Source organism: Lathyrus oleraceus, chromosome 4 (genome assembly GCF_024323335.1).
Source record: "Lathyrus oleraceus cultivar Zhongwan6 chromosome 4, CAAS_Psat_ZW6_1.0, whole genome shotgun sequence".
Classification (NCBI taxonomy): Eukaryota; Viridiplantae; Streptophyta; class Magnoliopsida; order Fabales; family Fabaceae; genus Lathyrus; species Lathyrus oleraceus.
The window spans coordinates 484,421,872-484,447,360 of record NC_066582.1 but is presented as its reverse complement, the minus strand read 5'-3'; the positions used below and the strand labels follow the sequence as shown (position 1 = coordinate 484,447,360).

At 33.0% G+C, this 25,489-nt stretch overlaps 1 protein-coding gene and 1 non-coding gene across 4 annotated transcripts; both read right to left on the bottom strand.

The window, feature by feature from the left end:
- Positions 1 to 14,211: 14,211 nt before the first annotated feature.
- On the bottom strand, positions 14,212 to 14,284 carry TRNAV-UAC (transfer RNA valine (anticodon UAC)). Its single transcript has one exon. It is a non-coding gene; the product is annotated as a tRNA-Val (tRNA).
- Positions 14,285 to 15,720: 1,436 nt separating this feature from the next.
- LOC127076427 (uncharacterized) lies at positions 15,721 to 22,343 on the bottom strand. 3 transcript variants are annotated; one of them, XM_051018082.1, is made up of 16 exons: positions 21,930 to 22,343; positions 20,657 to 21,261; positions 20,004 to 20,115; positions 19,681 to 19,882; positions 19,488 to 19,574; positions 19,351 to 19,410; positions 19,173 to 19,259; positions 18,036 to 18,107; positions 17,683 to 17,738; positions 17,334 to 17,419; positions 17,141 to 17,231; positions 16,895 to 17,052; positions 16,705 to 16,796; positions 16,445 to 16,525; positions 16,251 to 16,324; positions 15,721 to 16,160 (listed from the first exon to the last, which is right to left on the bottom strand). In XM_051018082.1, the coding sequence occupies exons 2-16, from the start codon at positions 21,216 to 21,218 to the stop codon at positions 16,085 to 16,087; spliced, it is 1,896 nt and encodes a 631-aa protein (XP_050874039.1). In that variant the 5' UTR covers positions 21,219 to 21,261; positions 21,930 to 22,343; the 3' UTR covers positions 15,721 to 16,084. The 3 variants fall into 3 exon arrangements, with proteins under 3 accessions (XP_050874039.1, XP_050874037.1, XP_050874036.1); XM_051018080.1 differs by having other exon boundaries at positions 20,004 to 20,133; positions 20,657 to 21,244; XM_051018079.1 differs by having other exon boundaries at positions 20,004 to 20,133; positions 21,930 to 22,342.
- Positions 22,344 to 25,489: the final 3,146 nt, after the last annotated feature.

Here is a 25,489-nt window from a genome sequence, read left to right as displayed (position 1 = left end):
TGAGGGGATTTCTCAATCAATTCCGCCTTCAAAGCTAGGCTGGATACCTCAACCACACTCTATACAATCTGCAAACCTATCTTCTCATACAAAAATCCCTTTAAGCCACTGATGTATCGAGCTACCTTTTGCCTCTTTGATTCTCCCAGATCACTATGCTCAGAGAAACGCAAGAACTCAACTGTGTATTTTGTTATAGTTCTCTTTCCCTGAATACACTCAATATACATCTTATAAAGAATTTGCTCACTATCCTCCGGTAAAAACCGCTCCAGTATCAATTGTTTCATTCTTTGCCAATATATGAATGACCCTTTTCTTTTCCCCTGTCTTTGAACAAAAGTTTATCTCTACAGACAACAACAATACTCTTAAGCCTGATCACCACAATTTTAATTTGCTTGTTCTCAAGGACGCCCATAACATCGAAGAACCAGTCAACGCCAATCTTCGAATCCATAAACTCCCACACTCCCATTGTCCCGTAGAACAATGGAATATTAGCCTTCACTCAATAATCATGGTTATACAATTGATTCCCATGACCAACCTCTTCTTCTTCTTTCTTCTTCTTCTTCTTCTTCTTCTTCTTCTTCTTTCTTCTTCTTCTTCTTCTTCTTCTTTCTTCTTTCTTCTTCTTTCTTCTCTTCTTCTTCTTCTTCTTCTTCTTCTTCTTCTTCTTCTTCTTCTTCTTCTTTCTTTCTTCTTCTTCTTCTTCTTCTTCTTCTTCTTCTTCTTCTTCTTCTTCTCCTTCTTTCTTCTTCTTCTTCTTCTCTTCTTCTTCTTTCTTCTTCTTCTTCTTCTTCTTTTCTTCTTCTTCTTCTTCTTCTTCTTTCTTCTTCTTCTTCTTCTTCTTCTTCTTTCTTCTTCTTCTTCTTCTTCTTCTTCTTCTTCTCTTTCTTCTTCTTCTTCTTCCTTCTTCTCTTCTTCTTTCTCTTCTTCTTTTTCTTCTTCTTCTTCTTCTTCTTCTTTCTTCTTCTTTCTCTTCTTCTTCTTCCTTCTTCTTTCTCTTCTCTTCTTCTTCTTCTTCTTCTTCTTCTTCTTCTTATTCTTCTTCTTTCTTCTTCTTCTCTCTTCTTCTTCTCTTCCTTTTCTTCTTCTCTTCTTCTTTTTCTTCTTCTTCTTCTTCTCTTCTTCTTCTTTTCTTCTTCTTCTTCTTCTTCTTCTTCTTCTTCTTCTTCTTCTTCTTCTTCTTCTTCTTCTTCTCTTCTTCTTCTTTCTTCTTCTTCTTCTTCTTCTTCTCTTCTTCTTCTTCTTCTTCTCTCTTCTTCTTCTTCTTCTTCTTCTTCTTCTTCTTCTTCTTCTTCTTCTTCTCTTCTTCTTCTTCTTCTTCTTCTTCTTCTTCTTTTCTTCTTCTCTTCTTCTTCTTTCTTCTTCTCTTCTTCTTCTTCTTCTTCTTCTTCTTCTTCTTCTTTCTCTTCTTTCTTCTTGTTCTTCTTTCTTTCTTCTTCTTCTTCTTCTAGAACTTGAATTTTAATCAATAACAACACGATTGTTTCCATCCCGCGGTACCCTAACATGTTCTCCCCCTGTCTGTTCGCTGATTCCTATTGTTGTTCACGTTGTTCACCTGATTTGCTAAAATCTCCATCTGTCCAGTCAAAGAAATTAGAGTCGCGGTAAAAGCCTCGGCAATTCCCTCAAGATCTAATCTGGTCACCGGTTGAAATTAAGAAGAAAAAAAAATCCTAATGGGATTTTAATCCAAAGCAGAAGTAAAATTGAAAACGAAACCCTAAGACTTTTAATCCAAAAATAAAATAAAATAGAAAACTGAGGAAAATATTAAAATGTTTTTTTTAATCTGAAACAATCTCAGATGACTTAAAAATCTTTCCTACATCACATGATATAATTCTTTTTGAGGAACATGTAATTCACATTGTGGTTGTTGGACTTAAAACAATTGTCATAATAATTGTGTCAACAAAAATCACAATGTGATATATTTTATCTCGAAAGTTTATCCATAATAAAAAAAGACATGGTTTATCTGTTTATTAAGATGATGAACATGATATGCTTCAGCATTATCTTAACTGAAAAATCCAACTCATCCATGCGAGCGAGTTAAATTACATGTGTAGTTTCATCTCATGTTGTGGTTTTCTGGCTTTGAGGGAGTTTCCATCTTGCAGGCTTTTATTTTTGCTATCACCAATTTAACCTATGTTTTTGGAGTGACAATGTACTAAGGAACAATTTTTATGTTGTAGTTACCGGCTATAAAACATAGGAACATAATAACTTTTCAACTAAATTTAAAGTGAGAGAATCTTTTCATCGTTCATCCATGCCAATCGACACCGAATTTAATCTAAATTCCTCTTCCATTCAATGACGCATTTCATGAGGTCTATACTGCCGTATCCCATTGCTTCCAATCTGATACGAACCCATCAGTAGCAGGCCCAATGCATGCTGAGGAAAGACCCAACAATGTGTTGAGAATATATCGAGTGTGAGTAGTATGGATAATAGTCCCACATTGGTTGGAAATATGGAGACTTGAGCATTTATAAATGAGAGAACTCACACTTGATGGGGAGTAAATGAGAACCAAATGAGAACATAAGTCCCACATTGTAGACTCACACTTGATGGGGAGTAAATGAGAACCACTTGTATTTTGTCGTATTCTATTTGTTAGAATAAACTTTTATTGAGAACTCATCTCATGATGGAATGAAAATCATATCATTGTTTCGTATGGATTAAGAGAAACTTGTAATTTGTTTGAAAAATATAGCATGAAATAAATTACATAAAATATATTATATTAAAAATTAATATCATAAAATACGCTAAAAAACACCAAAGTGGAGAGAATAAATTGATGAATATAATGTTTGAAAAAAAATATTGTAAATATTATACAAATGAATGAACATTCAAATGAGAGTTACAACCTATTATATAAATGAATGAGTTTCAAACCCAGCAACCTAAAGCTTCACTATCATCAAGCCCACCACTGTCAAAACCCACCACCGTCTTCTTTGTGTTTAAGTTCTCTTAGTTAATTTTCATTTTCTTTTAATGTTTATGTTTCTTCTTCTTCAACAAAATTCTTTCTCTTGGTACAGAATAGTTTTGATGCATGTTTGAGGTGTGAAACATGTAAATTGATGTGTATTTTGTCGTGTTCTATTTGTTAAGTTTTCAAATCCCTTCCCAACCTTCTAATTTCAAGAATAAACTTTTATTGAGAACTCATCTCATGATGGAATGGAAATCATATCATTGTTTCATATGGATTAAGAGAAACTTGTAATTTGTTTGAAAAATATAGCATGAAATAAATTACATGAAATATATTATATTAAAAATTAATATCATAAAATACGCTAAAAAAACACCAAAGTGGAGAATAAATTGATGAATATAATGTTTGAAAAAAAATATTATAAATCTATCAGCCAAACAAAAACAAATCGATTATTTTGGTTCGGATCCATTTTTGAAAAATGTTAAAAACTGAACCAAACCGATAAAGATATCATCGGTTCAAACCTTTTTCAACTAAAAATCGATCCAAACCGAACCGATTACACCCCTATCTAGGACCATTATAAGAAAAAATGGATAAATTTTAAATCAATTTTGATAAACTCTATAGCATTATACGTGAGAAATCAATAATATTATTATCTATTCTAAATTTATTTGTCTGACATGATAGGAAGAATATAAAATAAAAATAATCTAAAATTATTTTAGAGATATTATATTAAAAAAATCAAAATTTATTTTCTTTAATTTTATACTTAAAAAATAATTGCAAAAAAAATATAAATAATATTTTATAAATTTTATAAAAATAATATGTATTAAAGTTAATAACTAATTGTTAAGTTAATACTAGTATAATTTTTGCATTTGTGAGGATTTTGGAATGTGCCGCATACGAATATGAATTGTGTGACACAAATTAAGTTGAAATGTTAGTATTATAGTGCATGTTTATGATTTAAATATTTATAATAGATTTTATATATTTTTATAAAAATTATTTTTAAAAAAACAAAAGAAAAGAATAATTTTTTTAAAACTAAAATAATCGGGTCTTATTTAGTTGACTTGGACAAAAATCATGAAGAAAAATATACTAGCACAACCACAACAAAGAGAAGAAAAAATAGTCGAAGTTGTGAGATTTTTCTTACCATTATTAACAATTTACATAAATTTTAAAGAAACTAAGGGAAGTAAATTTCCATTTATAGCATCAACAAATTAAGTCATGTGTATGAATGATACATACCGTTCAGATCAAATGCTTTATTTTTTTCCGTCTCTAACCAACCTTATCCAATAAAATCCGTCTCTAACCAACCTTATCCAATAAAATCCTTATGCACACTATTAGTTGCTCTTATGTTTATGAAATCTGAGACCACCTTTCCGCATACTTTAACAAACAAAACTTGCTCCAAGGCGCACACTACCTTCATGTTGAACTTTACTCCAACACACTTCCTATACTAAGATTATCTTCTTCGCATTCACACATTTTTTTATGTCCCAACCTCAACTAGAAATTCTATTCTTATAAGCCATTACACGTGATTTTAGAAGGTTTGTCATGCGATTATGCTTATGCCAGTTATTGAAAACATGTTTGATATTATGGTTTTTGTGAAGTAGAAATGCTCATCCTTACTCATGAACTTCGTTTGGACAAAGTTTAAGAAACGAACTCATTGATTTTCCAACTATGAATAACGTCCACCACAATAAAATGAGCTTGGACATAATTCCTTTAGAGGAATACGTAGTTCACATTGTGGTTATCAGACTAAAGGAAGTTGTCATAGTAATTGTGCCAACGACAATTATAATATGACAAGTTAAATTATAATATCCACAAGAATTGTATTAACCTCGTATAAGGACAAATAGTTGCACTTGTAAATTCAGTGCAATGAATGAGTAACGATAACAAGAGGCACACAAATCGTGATTGATTGGTTTGTGTATAATTTGTAAAAACTATAACTAAGCCAACGATTAGAAAATATAACCATAAAAGCGATTAAGTTTTCCTTTCAAATCATTAACACCTAGATATGAGAATTCTCATGACTGATCTTATAAAGAATCTGTTTTAATGTTGACCTTTTACAAAATAGGGAATTACAACCTTTGAGACCTCCATATACTAGGTCATCCAATTGCAAGGTGAACCACTTTGTCAGAAGTAATCCCACATACACTTGGAGTCTCCACTCATAACGCTGATGTTTTTATGACACGTAAAATAAGAAGACACTTTTATAAAACACAAAATTACACTCTCACAATTTCAAATATACCGAGAGTTTGCAATAACAAGGAGAACACTTCGTCGAAGCAACCCTCCACAATAAAGAAGGTTTTATAGCATGTAAAATTTGACTAATGGACGAGACCATTCCTATCACAATCCGAATGATTGTTACAATCTCATAGTTTTACCAATTAGATGAATAATTCACTAATAAATCTCAATTGCCATCTAAATCAATTCTGTCAATTCTCTAGATGGGAAAACGTATTAAACTCAAATAAAAATATATAATAATAAACATAAGTTCATTCCAGAGGTAGACATAAGATCATCTATATAAAACCTCATCTAAGGGAACTAGTCATTCATCTTTAAGGAATTCATAGTCTTAACAATAAAATCGTAATAATAAAGACTTATAATGATTAGGAACAAACTCCCAATGGTAGCCTTCATTTTTAAATTTCATTGGTACATAAAAACACTTTAAACGCCCTAAAAGTCAGAATCTTAATGACTTAACATGCATTTCAATTTATAGATTTTTTTTGAAAACGTGTGATCGCGCCACGGTATTGCTTAAGCGCCATAATCGGTTAATTCATACGGTTTTGGGTTTGGCATATTGTTTGGATAACACCTCTATGCTGATGAGCACACTGCTTTTTCCTTATTAGGTTTGATAGGGTCGCAATGTCTTATAGGGTCGCAGTGATTAGATTGCCTATTTGTTTTTGCAATTTAGGTAGAAAGTTTGGATCGTGTTGTTGTACTTGTTAGGCGTCGTGAAGGTTTGATGAAGTTAAATATCACCACTGTTGTATTGTAGCGCTCCACTCTTAACTGCTTTTGTACTTTTCTCTAATTCTCTTTTGTTCTTCGTGTTTTATTCATTTATTTGCTTCATCATCTTAACTATCATAATAAAATACTATGAATATAATACCCCTTATTCCCTTAGATACTCAAATATTTGTCAGTTGAGATCAACTGATTTCCTAAGTGCTCTAAAAGTTATCAATTGGGACAAATAGAATAATTAGTGAATTCATATTGACTTAATTATTTTTCTTTGAGACTGACCTTTTATTAATTGATACAAGAAGGGACATTTTGATAACATTAATAATGGGTAAATTACTATAGTAGAGAAAACATACCAAAAGTATTACCACTTGGGATATTTTCTTACGAACTTTTATTATCCACCACTCAATTATCTCTCTCTTTCTTACCACTCTTTTTCAACCGCATGTTCCAACCATTTTTCCTATTATCTTTCTACCTATCAGTAAACAAGAGAGGGAGAGAAACATAAGAAAGAAAGAAGGAAACTTGAGAGAAGAAGAAAAAGCTTGAAAAAGAAGTGGGGACATCATCTAAACCAATTCCATTTCATCTTTCACCAAATTCTTAATGTGGGTTCTAGTTAGACTCTTCATTTAGATAGAAACCAGGGTTTTGGTGTTGATTTTGTGTGATAATTGCTAATGGTTCATGATGATATGTTGCATGTTGTTACTTTAATCATAGAAATTGATATGAATATATGTTCTACTCATGATCTTCCATGTTTGTGTTGATTTATTCATGTTGTTGAATGTTGTGATAACTTCACATTGTTGTTATTGTTGTTGTTGTTGTTGTTGTTGTTATTGTAAATACATCTTTCATGAATGATGAAGAAACATGTTTATAAAGGTGGTTTGTTCTTGAAGCTATAACATATAATCACTTGTTTAGTGTAGGTTTGTGTTTTGAAATGATTTGGGATGGTTAATTTGAGAGAAGAATTTGTTAGAAGTGGTAATTTTAGAAGAGGAACATGAACTAATCGATTGGTTATGAGTCCCCTATCAAAGCAATCAATTGGTTAGGCTTGTTTAGTTAAGAATACTGATTTTTTACACTGTGACAATTGATTGGTTCCAAGTAACAATCCATTGGTTCATTCATATTTTGTGAAAATTGAAATAGAAATATCATGATAATTAATTGCTTCCACCAACCAATCGATTGACCTTCTTCAAATTTTGATAAATGAATCACAAAATATTCCAACCAATCGATTGCCTCACCTAGCCAATCAATTGGTCCATGTTGTTTTCTTAATATAATTTGTTTGGATGATTCTTAGTGTCCTAAAACATCTTCTAACACATACCATGTTATATATGAATTGAATTAACAATATTTGAGTGAATTTAATGATAAAGGATGTGATTCAACCTAGGATATCAATTAGGTTAAAAAGATTAAAAACACAACTTAGATTATAAGAATGACTTAGATGGAGATACTTATACGCAATGGTACCTTGGTGTGTACCATGGAGAAGTAATCGTTTAGGTTATGAATGATAGGCCTTATATGAAACATGTGGAGATGAGGTGAGTATTGGTGAATGAGATCACCTAATGGTTGACGAATTCAACTACGTTATGTGGAACTAATCACATATTCAGACAATTTCCCTTGATCGTGCACATCCCCTTCTTGATATGCTTATGTAAAGTAGAAAATGGGATGTGGAACCAATGATTCATGCCTTAATTGGGTTTGAGTCCCAACTATGGTTGAGCCATGAGGGAGAGGTGGGCACCTAACTGGATTCGAGTCCCATACGGTAAAAGATACTCAAAGTGGGTTTGAGTCCCATATGAGTGAAGGTTCTGGAAGTGGGTTCGAGTCCCATGGAGAACCCAATATCCACATGATATTCGAATCATACAAGCATATGTGAACCCAGCCTTGCCCTAGACGTAGGTTCGGTCGGGAATCAATGTTTCGTGAATCTGAATAATGATTTATTGAGTTATGTGAAATCAAGTGACATGTTTCCATACAATGCAAGAAGTCCCCGTTAGTTAAGTCTTCATCCCCCCTTTATGACTTAATATAAGAACCAATTAAAAATCCTGTAGAGTCGAGTGGACCCATAAGATAGGGAACCCACTGAGATTATCATCTTACCCCATTTTAGCAGGTGAAAAGTAAGGACAAACTGGTTTGATGTCCTTGGCGACTTGATATTTTGGATGGCGTTCAACTGTGTAGATATCTATTTTGAGATCATTCATAGAATGATATAGTTCCTAGTTTTATGTTAGGCATCTTTGTATATATTGTGCCTTAGTTGTTGACTTTTCTGGTCATGTTTATATGTAAGTTGCCGATAGGCTCTTATGTATTCGAGTACCAGACTTAACCTATGTATAAATGTATTCTAGACATGTATTATATGTGAGTGTTACAATGGAATTTGTCTGGTTAAGATGATATCAACATGTGTTTGGTCTTTTCCACAAATATTCAAAATCTTATTAAAACACACACACACACACACACACACACACACACGCACGCACACACACACACACACACACACACACACCACACACACACACACACACACACACACTTTTGAAGTCTTAAGGGTTGTAACCTTGGTTTAGGATAGGACATGGTTATGATAAGTGAGCTAAATCATTTTAGTTAGGCACTACATTCCTTGACTGCCTATTTTCATCTTTTTTTTTCACAACCTCTTTTTACTATGCATACTTTTAGGACCACCACTTGAAACTTAGGAAGTTGCTATTCTAGAGCAACCCCAAACTTAAAATCATATCACACATATAATTCTTACGATATTATAACTACCTGAACTCAATAGAATCAAATGATTACAAAAATTGTTTTATAAATGATACTACCTCTGCTCCTTTATAAGAGACATCTCAGTTTTTAGATTCATTGAATAATCAATGTATCTAGTCTATAAATCAACCAAATACATCAGTTATTCAACGAATCTAAAAATGGTTAGTCTCTTATACAAAGGAACGAAGATAGTAATATTTATTTAGTTTTAACAAAGAAACGGTTTCAGGCATAAAGGGGTTAGAAACACATAAATTTATCATTAATCAAAAGAGTAATCGTAAGAGGTTATATGCTTTAAGAAAACTATGCCTCAATGTGTATATAATAAGACAATTAACTATAGATAAATAAATTAAGTTCTATTAAATTTCACTATAAAATGGATATAATCATAATCAGACAAACAATAGTAAACAATAATCGTTTACCTCAAACCTTATTTGTTTAGGTATTTGAATATTGAAAGATTTTGAGTTGGAGCTATTGGGGAAAAAAGTAAAGCATAGAAAAAAAAATAGGAACACAATCACAACACAAGAATAAAATGTGGAAACTCCAAAACCGGAGAAAAAACCACGACTGTTGTCAATAGACAACCAGAGAATAACACTATGTGAAAATTCTTACCACACATAATAAAATACCCTAAACTAACCCAGGCCCCTAGTACACTCACACCCTCAAAAACAAATATTTAACTACATCTCACAACACTGTACTACAAGAGTATAAGAGAATAAATAAAGTCAAATACAAGCTTAAAGTTCTTTTGAGTGGTGCATCTTGGATTGAAGAACTTGAATTCTATATATATCTTTGAACTCCTTCTTCCTTCACAAAACTAAGTGATGTGGGACTTCAAAGAACTTGTACCCTATATATAGTCTTGGACTCTCTCTTGATTCATAAAACTAAGCAGTGTGAGACTTCTTCAACATGTATATTTTCAACCAACCCCAACAATCTCCTCATTGATTAAAAATAATACATAAGCTTTCATTCTCTTCGTCGACAATCATACCCTACCATAAAGAGTGTCAACATGTATATTTTCAACCAATCTCAACAATATCCACCTTGATTGAAATAATACATCAACTTTCATTGTCTTCACCGACATTCATACTCCACCATAAAAAGTATGGTCACTTGAAGCTACACTTTTTCAAGAATTTTCACATTGTTTTCACCGACAATCGTAGTTTTAAGAATTATCATACTCTCTCATGAAGAATATATTCCACTTGAATATACACCACTTTAAGAAATTCACGTTATCATCACCGACAATCGTATACTTTATAATGAAGAATAAATTTCACTTGAAGCTAAACCACTTCAAGAATTTTCATAAGTCGAAAACCAGATTAAAATTTTATGGTGCAACTTCCACGTTGGCAGAAAGCTCTTCAACCACCGACATAATCTTGAACCTTGTGTAATCTTGACTGTATCAACACATCTTTGACTTTAACTTTCCATAAGTCAAAAAAATTCTTCCATCAATTTTCTCTAGCCCAAACTGCACATCAGAATTTGTGACTGCAACTCAATAACTCTTTCACAACACTACCTTTCTTTTCTGATGTGGAAGATCAGACAAAACTATAATCACAAAGCATACTAAGAACACTTATCCCCAGATCGAACCAAAAGTTCTGATACCAGTTGTTGGGAAAAAACAGACAAAATATAGAGAAAAAAAGAGAAATGCAATCACAACACAAGAACATAACATGGAAACTCCAAAGTCGGAGAAAAAAACACGGAATTATCAATAGACAATCGAAGAATAACACTATGTGAAAGTTTTTACAACACATAATATATCCTCAACTAACACATACCTCCAGTACACCCACATCCTATAAAACAAGTATTTAACTACATCTGATAACACTTTAACACAAGAGTATAAGAGAACAAAGAAAGTCAAATAAAAACTTAAAGTGCTTTTGACTGGTGCATCTTAGAATGAAGAACTTGAATCCTATATGTGGCCTTGAACTCCTTATTCCTTCACAAAACTAAGCGACATGATACTTCAAAGAACCTATATCCTATATATAGCATTGAACTCTCTCTTCATTCACAAAACTAAGCGATCTGAGACTTCTTCAACAAATATATTTTCAATCAACCCCAATAATCTCCACCTTGATTAAAAATAACAGATAAGCTTTCATTGTCTTCACGGACAATCATATTCCACCATAAGAGTATCAACACATATATTTTCAACCAACCTCAAAAGGAGTTTCATCTTTAATTGTTATCCTTCGCTTAATCTTTATGAACTACCATGAATCTTAAACATCCATATTTAGGCACCTGATTTATTTAATAATTAATTTGTATTTATCATTAGCAGTGTAAATGTAGAAAGAATTTTTTTAGGAACAAAAACCTCATAATTCAAACACTTTCATTACTAATCATTTAAAATTTGGTGTTTTGAGTACTTCTCATCAACACCAATACATAATTAAAACAAAATAAAAATAAATTCTAAAAATAAACTAACATAAATTCAAAACTAAGTAAAATAAAACTAAAGTAGACAAAATATAATTTAGAATGAAACGCTCGAATCACATCTAGCTAGGATCTTTGTTTTGGGGGGAAGATGTCTTGGTAGGCCCTTTCTGCTTCATCAAACTATGCATCCAATGCTCTTTCAGTGTAAGTAAGAAACTTTATTTGCCATACAAAGTATGTTTACATCTTTTCCTTTTATTCAAAGTGCACAAAAGTTTTTAGATGAAGGTTTTGTTATAGGTAGTCATGCACAAATGCTCTAAGAAAGGATCTATGATGAACAAGTCAATTAAGAATATGGAATAGACGTCTTTCATCCAAGCCATGAAACCTAAGACTTAGGTGTGATGATTGTGTTGTTGGTGTACTTGATGCTTTTGCTCCATAGATTGAGCTTCTTGAGGTTGATTGGCTACACTAGGAAGGGTGTATGGAGGAAGTTACTTCATCAACTTCTCAAAATATACTATGTTCATTGGTGTTTTGGGTTTCACCATAATTCCACTCCTTTTAGTTAGAACGCCACAATCGATAAACAAGGCAACTATAATACTGAGGTGTCCCATCACTGTAGTGAAGGTGTTGACGAGGTTGGTTGTGCTATTGTAAATTACATTTCCCACTTCAATAGGGTCTCCATGTGTAAGAGATAGCAAAGCAAACACTCTTGAGGTGCTACAATATGAATAGTTAGAAGTACTTTATAGATTTGATAATATAAAAGATGACCACTTTTTAAAGTACAATTTAAGCTTTTGAAGCACAATCTCCCTTCTATCCAATCCATGAAACCTAATACTTAGGTGTGATGATTATGTTGTTGGTGTAATTGATGCTTTTGCTCCATAGATTGAACTACTTGAGGTTGATTGGCTACACAAGGGAGAGGGGAGGGAGGAAGTTGCTTCATCAACTTCTCAAAGTAGACTATGTTCATTGGTGTTTTGGGTTTCACCATAAGGACACTACCTTTTAGTTGGAACGCCGTAATCGGTAAAAATGGCAACTATAATACTGAGGTGTCCCATCACTGTAGTGAAGGTGTTGACGAGGTTGGATGTGCTATTATAAATTACATTTCCCACTTCAGTAGGGTCTCCATGTGCAAGAGCTAGCAAAGTAAACACTCTTGAGGTGCTACAATATGAATAGTTAGAAGTAATTTTTAGATTTGACAATAGAAAAAATGACCATTTTTTGAAGTACAATATAAGCTTTTGAAGCACAATCTCCCTTCTATCCAAGCCATGAAACCTAAGACTTAAGTGTGATGATTGTGTTGTTGGTCTACTTGATGCTTTTTCTCCATAGATTGAGCTTCTTGAGGTTGATTGGCTACACGAGAGAGAGGGGAGGGAGGAAGTTGCTTCATCAACTTCTCAGAGTAGATTATGTTCATTGGTGTTTTGTGTTTCACCATAAGGCCATTACCTTTTTATTGGAACACCATAATCGGTAAACATGGCAACTATAATACTGAGGTGTCCCATCACTTTAATGAAGGTGTTGACGAGGTTGGTTGTGTTATTATAAATTACATTTTCCATTTCAATAGGGTCTCCCATGTGCAAGAGCTAGCAAAGCAAACACTCTTGAGGTGCTACAATATTAATAGTTAGAAGTACTTTCTAGATTTGACAATAGAAAAGATGACCATTTTTTGAAGTACAATATAAGCTTTTGAAGCGCAATTTCCCTTCTATCCAAGCCATGAAACCTAAGACTTAGGTGTGATGATTGTGTTGTTAGTCTACTTGATGCTTTTTCTCCATAAATTGAGTTTCTTGAGGTTGATTGGCCACACGAGGGAGAGGGGAAGGAGGAAGTTACTTCATCAACTTCTCAAAATAGACTATGTTCATTGGTGTTTTGGATTTCACTATAATGCCACTACTTTTTAGTTAGAACACCACAATCGATAAACATGACAACTATAATACTGAGGTGTCCCATCACTGTAATGAAGGTGTTGACGAGATTGGATTTGCTATTGTAAATTACATTTCCCACTTCAATAGGGTCTCCATGTGCAAGAGCTAGCAAGTAACCACTCTTGAAGTGTTACAATATGAATAGTTAGAAGTACTTTCTAAATTTGACCACTTTTTAAAATACAATTTAAGCTTTTGAAGTACAATCTCCCTTCAATCTAACACCATTATATCCCTTTTTGAGCAATTTAATGCAAAATCACCTCCCATTCCTTGTGATTGAGAGTTGGATCATACAATTTGCCGAAGAGAGAATATTATTCAATTTAATACAATTTTATTGTCTTATTTATGAGTATTAGTCAATATAATAGTTTGAAAATCAAAATTTTGGTTGTTTATTAATATTTTTTTTAATCTTGAATTTAATCTATCAATTATTAAAAAAAAGATATTAAAAAATTAAAAAAATGGATGAAAGAAAAAAATAGAAAAAGTAAAGCATGAATATTCATTGAGAAAAAAAATAGAGATGCAAAGTTAGAATAAAGAATGTGTGAATATATGGCCAGATGAAACAATTCTTACAAGTTTAAATAGTATAAGAAAATTTAAATATAATTAATGATACAACAAATCATTTTTAATTTTTAATTTTTTGATTAAGAACATATTTTGAATTGAAAACAAATTAAAAAAAAAGTTTTTGAGGGGAAAATTCTATTAGAATATCATGTAAATACGTACAAATAGCATTTTTACTTTAATCCTTAAAATGATACATAATATTCAAAATGAAATAAAATTTGTTGCTGCCCAGGATTGAACTGGAGACCTTCAGTGTGTAAGACTGACGTGATAACCACTACACCACAGCAACTTTGATGTTGAGTGTTATTATTAAATTTTAGTAACACTTTGTTACTTTTGTAGTTGTTTTAATATTCTTGATATATAAATGATAGATATTATAATATAATGTATATAAATGACAATAATTATAATACATTAAATATAATTTTTTGTCATTTTAATTTATTTATATTTTAATTTTATATCTTTAAAATTGAGTAGACGGCATATACTAACTCTTATGTTTCTATCTGTCTCTTATTGCACATTCCATCAATAAAATAAAAAGAAGAGATTCTAACGAAAAAACTTAATCGTCTTTGTAATCATATATTTTCCAAAGTCAATTCTCTCTCAAACAAATAATTTTTAAATAAATTTTCTTTTTGATTACGTTAACTCGCATTTATTTACCATATTAAAATTCAATCATCGGGATACGAATCTTATTCTATTACTTCAATACATTCTAATACATTCTATAATTTTGTCATCAATAATCAATTATTATTTAAAAAATTTCACACATATTTAAATATAGACAATCAATAATCTATTATCACGGAGGCATAATCGATTAGCAAGGCTCAGATGCAACATTTCATGAATACCAAATGTTGAGATACAACATTTCATGAAATTAGTGCCATGGCAACTTTGTGTAATGGTTCATGGTGTCTTTCCATAGGATTGTCTTGGTACATGATTTATATGCGTGTGTAATACTAGTTTGCATTTGAAAATGAAATTAACAACAACTTAAAATCTGATTTATAGAATTTAAACATCATTTCAAGTGATCTCTATTTATCAAGTGTTTTGAAACTTTGTGAATTTTTAAACACTAGAAAAAGTTTATGAACATTAAAACATTTTGAACATTAAAGTAATATATATTTAAAAGGCGATATTGAAATGTTGAGAAGTAAAGTCTACAATCCTGTTTGGATTTGATATAAAACAACGTTTTTGACTATATTGAGAAGTAAAATCTACAATCTTAAGTTTAGATGTTAAGATTAGATTTGACATTTATAAAACAACTGAGTGTTTTTGTTTTTAGTTAGTGTGTGGTGAAAGTGTTTAAATAAGAAAGTGATGTGATTTCTTAAATGTGTATTAGGAGTTACATTAAGAGAAGTTTTGGTGTGAACCTTGTAACAAAACTTCTTAATACATAAAGAAAAATCCTAAAAAATTCAAATCCATCCTAAAATCTTTTTCTATATCCTAAAATATTTTGTTTGGTTTATTTTATAGTGAACCTTTTGGATATTTTTAAGAAATACAATTAATGTTGTATAAAATAAAAATAAATTCTAATAACACCCTTTATTAATTGTAAAAAGAAAACAGAAATTAAAAAATTTGAATGAAAGAATTATAATAAATACCAGAGGATATATTAGAATTTGAAACAAATATATTTTTTCAAAACATGTGTAGTACTTTAAACAACAATAATTTTCAAATGCTAATATTTTATTTTTAATCTCAACATCCAAATCTTTATCAATGATCATTAAGCCTAGCCGGGTTAAACAACACAATGACAATTTCTTGCTTTTCTTGACAATATTGTACAAGTCAAATTTATCGAGATTTTCTCAATCCACTCTCTAAAACGCAGAGGATTTGTTAGATGCCTATAGGAGAGTGGATTGATAAACCGTCAAATCTGTCGTCTAAATATTGATTCACCCTTTTCATAATCAATTTTTATATTACAAATTATACAACAAAATATGATTTCACGGTAGTGACATAGTGTGTCAATGATGACCTTTTGGTGATAAATAACAGCATCATGATGCATCCAAATTTATTATTATACACAGCCTTGATCAGTCATGGCTTGAGCTATAGTAAGAAAGGCAGAGATAACTGCTCCATGTACCAAAGCCCTGACAATTAATTAAATTCAGTCATTATTAAACACATGAAAATGTTTAAGAAAAGCTATTATTTAGAAATGCCAAAAAAAAAGCACTTACTCTGGGCTTTCTTTTTGATAACCGAAATCAGTTGCGGCTTTTATAGCTCTTTGATATGTTTGTTTCATTGCTTCCTGCCAAAAGAAAAAGGCAACAGAAATTGACATAACATTGTTTATCGAAAAGAGGTTTTTCCTTGCGTTTGTGGCTTTTGGGTTCAGAAGCTAAACAGGTAACTTAAAATACTAATATACCTGCAATTTAGATTCAAAGTCCTCTGGGGACCAGTTCATTAAACTGCACTCGTGATTCAATTCAAGTTCTCCAGCCACGACCTACAAGCGAGGAGAACAAAAGATTAAAGAAAGGTCTATTCAATTTCCAAATGTCGCGCTTAATGCTATTAACTGAACTGAAGATCAGCTAAATGATGTTAAACGGGAGAGGTGTATTGCGAAAAACCAAAGTAGGAACATGTGCAATTTACACAGGAAAAATTAAGTAAACATCTCACCCCTCCAGCACCAGCAGCCATTGCAGGAGCAACAAGAACATTAGCTTTCCTCAGAACTTGAACTGCATCAGGAGTACAGGGCATGTTTGAACCTAGGATTCAAAATATAAGTAGATTTCATTAGTCTATATATGAGAAAGAGAAAAAGAAAGACGATCACAAATCACATCTCGGAAATATAACTAACTACCTTCTATTAGTATGCGACATCCTGAATTAACCAAATTGATGGCATCCGCTTGATCAATTTCATTCTGTGTAGCACAAGCAAATGCAAGATCGTATCTTTCAACCCATGGTTTTGCTTCGTCATAATATTTGGACCGAGCATAGGTCTTTGAATAGTCTCTACATATGCCAATTCATGAACAAGGACCATAGCATCATATATAACTGCCGGCATGAAACATAAATGAATGACAGAAATGATACGAACCGCAAACTTCTATGCTGAGCTTTGATGTCTCTCAAAAACTGTACTTTCATGTAGTCAAATCCATCTTCATCAACCAAATATCCCCTAGAATCTGATAAATGTTTTAGTTAAAAAACACGCATTCTGTGAAAAGATGTCACTAACAATCCTATATTTATTTACCACTATATTCATAAAAGAAAAGAAAAATTACCTGATACTGAAATGGGAAGAGCGCCGTATGCAATTAGTTTCTCTAAAACATGCAGTGCAATCTTTCCAGAACCACTCACTACGCATCTGCAGGAAACTATAAATTAGAAGAGCACTCCAGGATCACGATTCACGAATATGTGAAATAACTGGTTTTAAAAGAATCTAAAAAATTAAGAAAAGAAAAATATGGAAAACAGGAGCTTCTGAGTTTCTAATTTTCATGGAATTTTGAAGTCAAGAAAATTTATATTGAATAAAAAAAGGAATAACTAATAATGACAAACATGGATCATAATAGTAACAACTAACAACAATCTTTATAAAATGGTCTAAATTAAAAAAGAAACCTTAATCCTTTGAGTTCTTTATTCATGTCAGCTAGCATGAGCTGGGCAAAGAAAACCTGCAGATGCATGAAAAACTTGTTAAATTTAATCTTGAAACAATAGATTCAGAAAAAACTTCGTGGTAACATTCTTGGTCAGAACGGACATGCATGCCGTACGCTCTTTATTCTGAAATGAAAAGTTAGCATATAGAAATGCAGGTTCGTGGAAACTTAAAGGACCTGTCAGAAAACAATCAAAGAAAAAAGAGAAAGAAAATGAAAGTCTACCATGGAGTACATTTTATACACACACACAGATACACTCATTTACACGTCTCATTTCCACAAGGAGCAAGTAAAAGTTGAAATTACCAGCCCATAGCCAGTAGCTTCAGGTCGAAGACTGGAGCCAGACCAAAATATTCTTGGCCCTGTAAAAGTTCCCTGCAGAAGTAAGGTATGCATATGAAAATCACATGACAGTAAGAGTTTTTCATTCTTCAATTAATGCCAGCATAATCAGAATCTCAAAATATCACGTTTCTAAACAGATTAGATATGTTATAGAGTAGTATACATGATACATAATGTGGCATAATAATATGCACATTTATTTCTATATAGCATAGCAATAACCCAAGAACATAAGGCAAGGATAGCTTACGGACACATTGTTACTTATTCAATTGCAATTGACTATATACTCAATGGTTCAGTGGTGCAATTGATGGAGGAAGGGTCAAAAGTAGAAGTTGTGTAATTGATGTTTGTTATTCTAGTTAGGCGTTAATTTATGAATCAAGGTTTGAGCATTGTGAGGCTTTAATTCTGGTTTCAAGTTAAGACTTTGTTGGGTAGAGGGTTCAACATTCATCTATATCTTCATTTATATAGTCAACGATTCAAACGTTCAACCTTGTTTAACTTTGAATAAGTATCTGTTTCATTTGTTACATTTATGATTACGATAATAAATTGCCTGTGCATTCTGATGCAATAATAATTGTCTTTTTGAAATCATGTTTTTGTCATCATATTTTGATATCTACAAGCAGGAAATGCACTTATGATCAACATATGCTAATTGTTAGCTCATTTTGGTGAAGATGAAACCAACCTAATAGTATATGTGTCAGTATACTAGTCTTTTTCCGATCTAATAGAATAAAGAAAGCTATATGGGTCTGAGATGAGTGACTAATCTTAATCAAGTTTCACCATTCACTTCAAATTTTGAAACTAGAAGTGCTAATAATATTATTTTGTGAATACACCAATATGCCTGAATTTTTTCCCGGAGAACGATGTCACTTGTATGATTATAGATGCCAACGAGTAGCACAAGATCCAAAAGAGTCGTTCAATCATGTGAATTCTTAAATGTAATATCGCAATTATCATAGTGAACTCAAATTTCATTATGCATATTATATACTACATATTATGAAAATTATTATTGTGGTTGTTTCTATTTTATAGTTAGTTGGTGTTTAACAATGCTTTAATTACCTGAAAATGACCAACTAGACGTCTATACTGTCCAAAAAGATACCCCATCTCGCGAGTACCAACGCCCATCTCCTCCGACGGAAGGTCCTAATACATATCCATGCAAGAATAATATGATGAACAAGCCTTCAACATGAATAGATAAATAAAGATAGAGGAAAAGTGTACTTTCAATTACCTTGTCAGGACCAAGGTAATGATACATCTCGCACATGAAACTCTGGCAAAATCGCATAATCTGCCACCATATCAAATTAATATTTAGTAATTGTAATTTATAAAACTACACAAGATGAGGTTAAACTGATAACTCACCTCATTCTCACTTTTTCCTTTTGGATCAAAATCACTTCCACCAGCTGCTCCTCCTAGTTTGTAAGGTGATAGAGCATTCTTTAACGTCTGCAGAGAACAAGTTTCGCATAAAACCGATGTAAAAGCACAGCCCCGAAAATCACATAAAATTGATGTAAAAATAATAGGAAGTACCAAAACTATTAGTAATTACCTGCTCAAAGCCAAGGAATTTGGTAATACTTAAATTCACTGACGGATGAAATCGAATGCCACCCCTGCATGGACCCATTGACTGGTTAAATTGTACTCGAAACCCCCTATTAACGTGTGTCTCGCCCCTATCATCCACCCATGGAACTCGAAAAACAATCATTCGTTCAGGTTCCAACAATCGCTCCATGATGTTAACATAACTGAAACATGAGAATATATGTAATTATAAATTATAAATACAGTTTGAAAACAAAAGGTTTGTCATATGTAATAATAAATAAATAAATAATATACAATAATAACCATTTGAACAAAACTCACTGAGAATTTTTCCCGATGACTCTCTCAAGAGCTTGAACTACCTCCTGGACTGCCTGAATGAACTCGACCTCATGAGGATCCCTTTTTAGTGTAGCTTCAAGAATTGATCCCGCTGTTTTTGACATTACGGCTTCAATTATGAAATTTGTCAGGCAATACCCAAAAGAATGCAAGCATTTTCTTATCAAGAAATTAAACAGTGTGCAGATAAGTATCAAGAAAGCTTCGATTTTATGAAATTTGTCGGGCAACACTCAAATGAATGCAAGCATTTTTTATATCAAGAAATTAAACAGTGCACAGATAAGTATCAAGAAAATCGTGTTTTCTGATAAAATCGTGTTTCCAACACACTTTATCACCAAGATACTTCATATTTATCTGATAAAATGGTGTTTCAACACATTTTATCAAATGATGAATGCAGCGGCAGAGCATATTCCTATTATCATATATATAATTGATCAAATGCATCTTTTCTGACATTTCAACACAACTATATATTCATCATGAACATTAGACGAATAATTAAAATGATTTTGTAGCTAACTCAAATATTCGAAAACATAGTACAGGCCATTAATGTTTTTAATGAAACTGAAAACAATATTTGCACATGTCAGTTAATATAGTAGCATGCGGAGATGGCCAACCTTTTACATACACAGGCTTGTCAGCCATGATTTTATCTTTGGAAGCCGATTGAAGTCGAAGAGCCTCTTTATGAAGCAAACTATTGTTGTGTTCCTCGAGCGCACTCATCTGCATATTACGACTTCCCTCATTACCATATGGATTTCTTCGATGCTTCCGGCCAAATTCCCTGCAGACAGAGCAGAAAATCCTCGGTGTCCCGTCTTTCACATCGACATAGGCCCATTTGTAAGTGTCTGCCCATTCCTCTCTCCATCTTTTAACAACCTTTTTCTTCCTTTTCACCTGTTGGGTCTGAGACATATCTTGAACATCATTAGAAAGCTGAGAAACCACCATCATCTGCTTGCTCTCACCATGATCTTCTGCAGAAGATTCCCGCAACGGCGCACCAATTAGTGTTGTATTACCAAATGAAGGATCATCTTCCCCAGGTCCAATTTCTAAATCAATCTCTTCACCAATCTCCCTCACAACCAAGTGATGCCTCTGTGCTTGCTGAATCAAATTCATACCATCCATTGCAGAATTCATCCCTACTCCAGTGGTTGACTGCAACATTCAGCATCACAACCCTCTCTACAAATCTAAAATTAATCGCTTTCTGTCAATACCAATACAACAATTAATCAACTTACCTCTGTTAGAGTTAATAAATAATAATTAAAAAAACTCATTAACAAGTTAGTGGAAAAAAAAGGAAAAAAATTGTTCCAGAGTGACAAACTATGAAGCACTACCACAGACACCAAATATTACACTAACACCGACACATGTGACATTAGATAAGCCATCAATCTGAAGTATCAGTGCTATATATGTGATAACCGCCAAGACAACTCAGCTTCATGGCATTTCTTAGCTTAATTTAGTTAGACTAATTTCTAACCACACAAGAAACTAAAAACCAACCTATCACACTAGTTTAAATTCAAAACAGTAACATTGTGAGAGCCAATTTTCATCCATTCAAACCCACAATAAACAAAAGTCTCAAACCCGTAATTTCAGTGCTCAGAAAACATTGCAAACTTAACAAAAATCTCTCAAAACTTGTATCAACCCTAAATTCAATAAATACCCATTTCAATTAACAATAATTTACACCCAAAGGCACAACAAAAAACCCATACTTTTCAGCAATACACAAAACCAGAGTCCATAAACTCAAATAAGTAATGGAGGAAAAATGTTATTTTTCCAATGACCAACAAATAATAACTAAATTTGCACAACCCCCAGAAGCTTAATTTCATGACAGAGCTCAAATACCTTGAGAATTCGAAAGAAAGTGATAAACTTGAAAAACTGAAGTTTTAAGCATCTTTCTTCCTCTTTATCTATCTCTTTCGCTATGAATATATAATATGGGAGAGTGTCGTTGTTGGAGAGAGATCAGAGAGAGGAAATTGCAAAGAGTTAAAGGAAAAATAAGGAAAGTTGGATGTGAATTAGAGGTTGAGGTTTGTGGGTGGAAGAAAAACAAGGGGACAAGGTTTGTGATTTCAATGATGTTTGTGTATCTTCGGAATCGAAATGGAAGTGTGGCGATGATGAACGTAATTGATGAGTGATGCGATGGGGATTGTGATGATCATCCAGAAGCACTGTGTTGTTTATTCTTTTCAATTCTTGTTTTCTTTTTGTCTCAATATCTTGTTTCTACATAATTTAATCTATCTCCCCACACTTTAAGGCAATTTTTTTTTCACCTTTATGTGTGGGTTGGGATTTTTTTTTTAAATTATGATTTTTTGAAAAAAAATCTCGAATAAAAAATATTAAATTAATTATTTTTTTTAAAAAAAAAAGATCGTCCTAAAAAATGTGTCACATATGCATGCATCTTTTGATCTAAGGTGTTATTGTCTATGGCGCATGCCTTTAGGAATAGTCAATGGGTGCGGTGCATGTATGCGTTATTGCATGTGACTAATGTGTTATTTTGATAACACAAGCCACATACAATGGTGAATGCTCATAAAAATTACACGCATGCGTCACATCTATTGGTTACTCCTAGAGACATGCGCCATAGTCAATGACGTTTTAGACTAAAAGATGATTGCATGCGTCACAGGCAATGACACTCTCTTGTGGACAATTTTTTGTTTGTTTGAAAATGGGTTACTTTGGTATTTTTTTTTCTAAAAAAGTGGTTATTTATGATTTTTTTTTTTGAGAATTAACATGGTTATTTTAAAAAAAATGATGGGTTGCATCTCTGAAAATCCAAAAAAATCATTCAGATTTTTTTGGAGATGCATATTCGAACGCGACAAATCCTATTTTTGCCAAAATTTAGTTCGGAGATGCATCTGTGAATATGTTTGGGGGTGAATTCGAAGATGAAACTCTAAAATCTTCTCTACATGTTTTTTGAGCAGAAAACATTGTTCTAAGTTTGTATTTTTTAAAATCCAATGTCATTTTAATTTGACTAACATTGCCATTATTTTATTCAAACATTAATAAACACGAATATCGTGGAACAAGGTAATGCGTTTATTAAAAAAACATCCAATCATATTACAAACATTGTTCTCAACGTATGGAAAAAAAATACTAAAACATCCTAAAATACAAATGAAAGCATACTCTATTGCGTATGTTTAATCCTAACCCCATGACCTACTCATTCTCCAGGATCTCCTAATGAGCGAGCCTAAATGGACATCCAATAGCGTCCGTTGTCATGACAGTATGTGACAAAGTATAAAACCAAGCCATGTAACCGTCCACATAAGACAATTAACTTCTGACAACCATACTCTGATACTTATCTGGTACCAGATGACTCTCGTAATACGCCAGTATCTCATCAAGATGTTTGCAGATGATGTCGTTAGAAGCAACCACGAAAGAGGATCTCGAAATGATTTGCACATATCCAAACTGACGAATGCATTGCTCCGACAGATACCCGCACATTAGATTCATTCCACATGTCAATCATCCAGAGTAAAATGAAGTGGGGGTCTAAAGGAACAGTGCACAATGACTGTTGTATGGTGTCTAGTTGATGTCATCATGCTGAGTCCAATCAATATACACATGAAACATTCGCACAACATCATCCCCTATCCGTGAGAAATATAGGCAAACATGTGGTCAATCTTCAATATACTCTAGCACACAATCAAACTCGTGTATGCGGTGAAAATGGGATAAGATCCATCCCTGAAAATGAATAAGAAAAAAGTATTAGTAACAACTGTAAAAAAAGTAGTTTTGGTATTAATAGTGATTATGAAAATTATCGTCATCAGGGTGCAGGAGCCTGTCATTTGCTTTGTCGTCCAAAGAAAACTTTTGTTCAGCTTGGAATACATGTATACCAAACAGGCGGACCCCCAGATCCACTCGTGAATGGCCGACTAGTCGATAATGCTTAAGGTATGCCACATCGACGTAGGTTGCACTTTTGTCAATAAAAATAGGCGCGCCAACCAAGAATATGAGGAAACACCTCAAATCACACTCCTTATGGTAGGTAACCCGTAGATCATCATCGACCAACCCAAAGTTGTTTTGATGTAGCTTCTCCAAGTAAGAAATTTTGGCATGTACCTCTGGTGCTATCATATTGCATTAAGGCATCCATTGAGTATGCTCCCAAATAAATGAAAATCATCTTCTGGGCTTCATCACGTTTGATCCTGTAATGATCAAGTAACCTCCCCTGATGGGAAGGTGTAGAAGGAAAGCAATATCATCCAGGGTGATTGTCATCTCGCCAATGGGGAAGTGGAAAGATGAAATTTCCTTATGTCATCTCTCAATAAAATCCCCTTGCATACCATGGATAATGGTCTTGTACCCGTAGCAACACATGCCTGCAAGACCAGAGTATTGAAGGACACTCTGGAAATTCTTAGGCTGATAAAGCTTCAGAATCTTTCTATTGTGGTTAACAGGCTTCAAACAATCACGCTCCTGTTAAAAAATAAAATATTAGTCGCAGAGCAAGTTTTTAAACCATATAAATAACAATCGTTAACAAAAATACCTCCTCAACCTAGACATGTCCAACAACATGATATTTATAGTATATCAATAAGGAGGTGTCATAAGGCCCTCATGAAAAAGGGTATGCAAATGGAGGAACCCCATCATGTGCAACATCAGGAGCTTCCTCCCGGTCTACGTGATCAAGGGAGACATGCCCCCTAGGATGAGGACCCATGTGACAGACGACTCCTAAAAGTCTATGTTTCCCCCTAATGAGGCCTAGGGATTGTTCTCCCCCTAACTGGCCTACTTATTCTAAATCATAGTCCTCTTACGTCAAACATGCGCATGATGGGTTTCACGACCGAGTCTCAATCTGTCGTCGTTATTTGCAGCCACTTTTCGTGAAACAATACGAGGAAATACATCATTTTGCATTCAGGATAGTTTCGGATACGCATTTCCGAAAACCAGTAAACCACAAATTCGGAGATGCGTCTCTGAAAAAGCATGTGTGTTAATCAATGGCATAAACTGATATCAATATTTCCCTAACAAACCTAAAATTCAATCAAATCATAATGCATGTTGTAATGGCCTAAATTTCTTTCAGGATTACCGACTGACCCCAAAAATTAACTCAAGTCTTTTCAACATGCTTTGTCCTCACTCAGACGCTTTCCGGGAAACTTCCCAGAAGGTCACCCATCCAAACACTACTCCAAATCAAGCATATTTAACTATGGAGTACTTATTTGTTAGGCTACCAAAAAGAAGATGTATCTTATTGGTATAAGTAGTAACAATTAATCATTATAATCCTTACTCCAACCATTCAGTTCCATATTTGCACAACCTCGGGATCTCTCTCATTCTGATGT

Coding starts and splice junctions, on each gene's coding strand:
- LOC127076427 (XM_051018080.1), bottom strand. CDS start 21,218: ATGTTGCAGTCAACCACTGGAGTAGGGATGAATTCTGCAATGGATGGT. Junction 18,108..19,172: donor GTCTAGTTGGTCATTTTCAG/GTAATTAAAGCA, acceptor TTACTTCTGCAG/GGAACTTTTACAGGGCCAAG. Junction 17,420..17,682: donor AAAGAACTCAAAGGATTAAG/GTTTCTTTTTTA, acceptor AGTTTCCTGCAG/ATGCGTAGTGAGTGGTTCTG.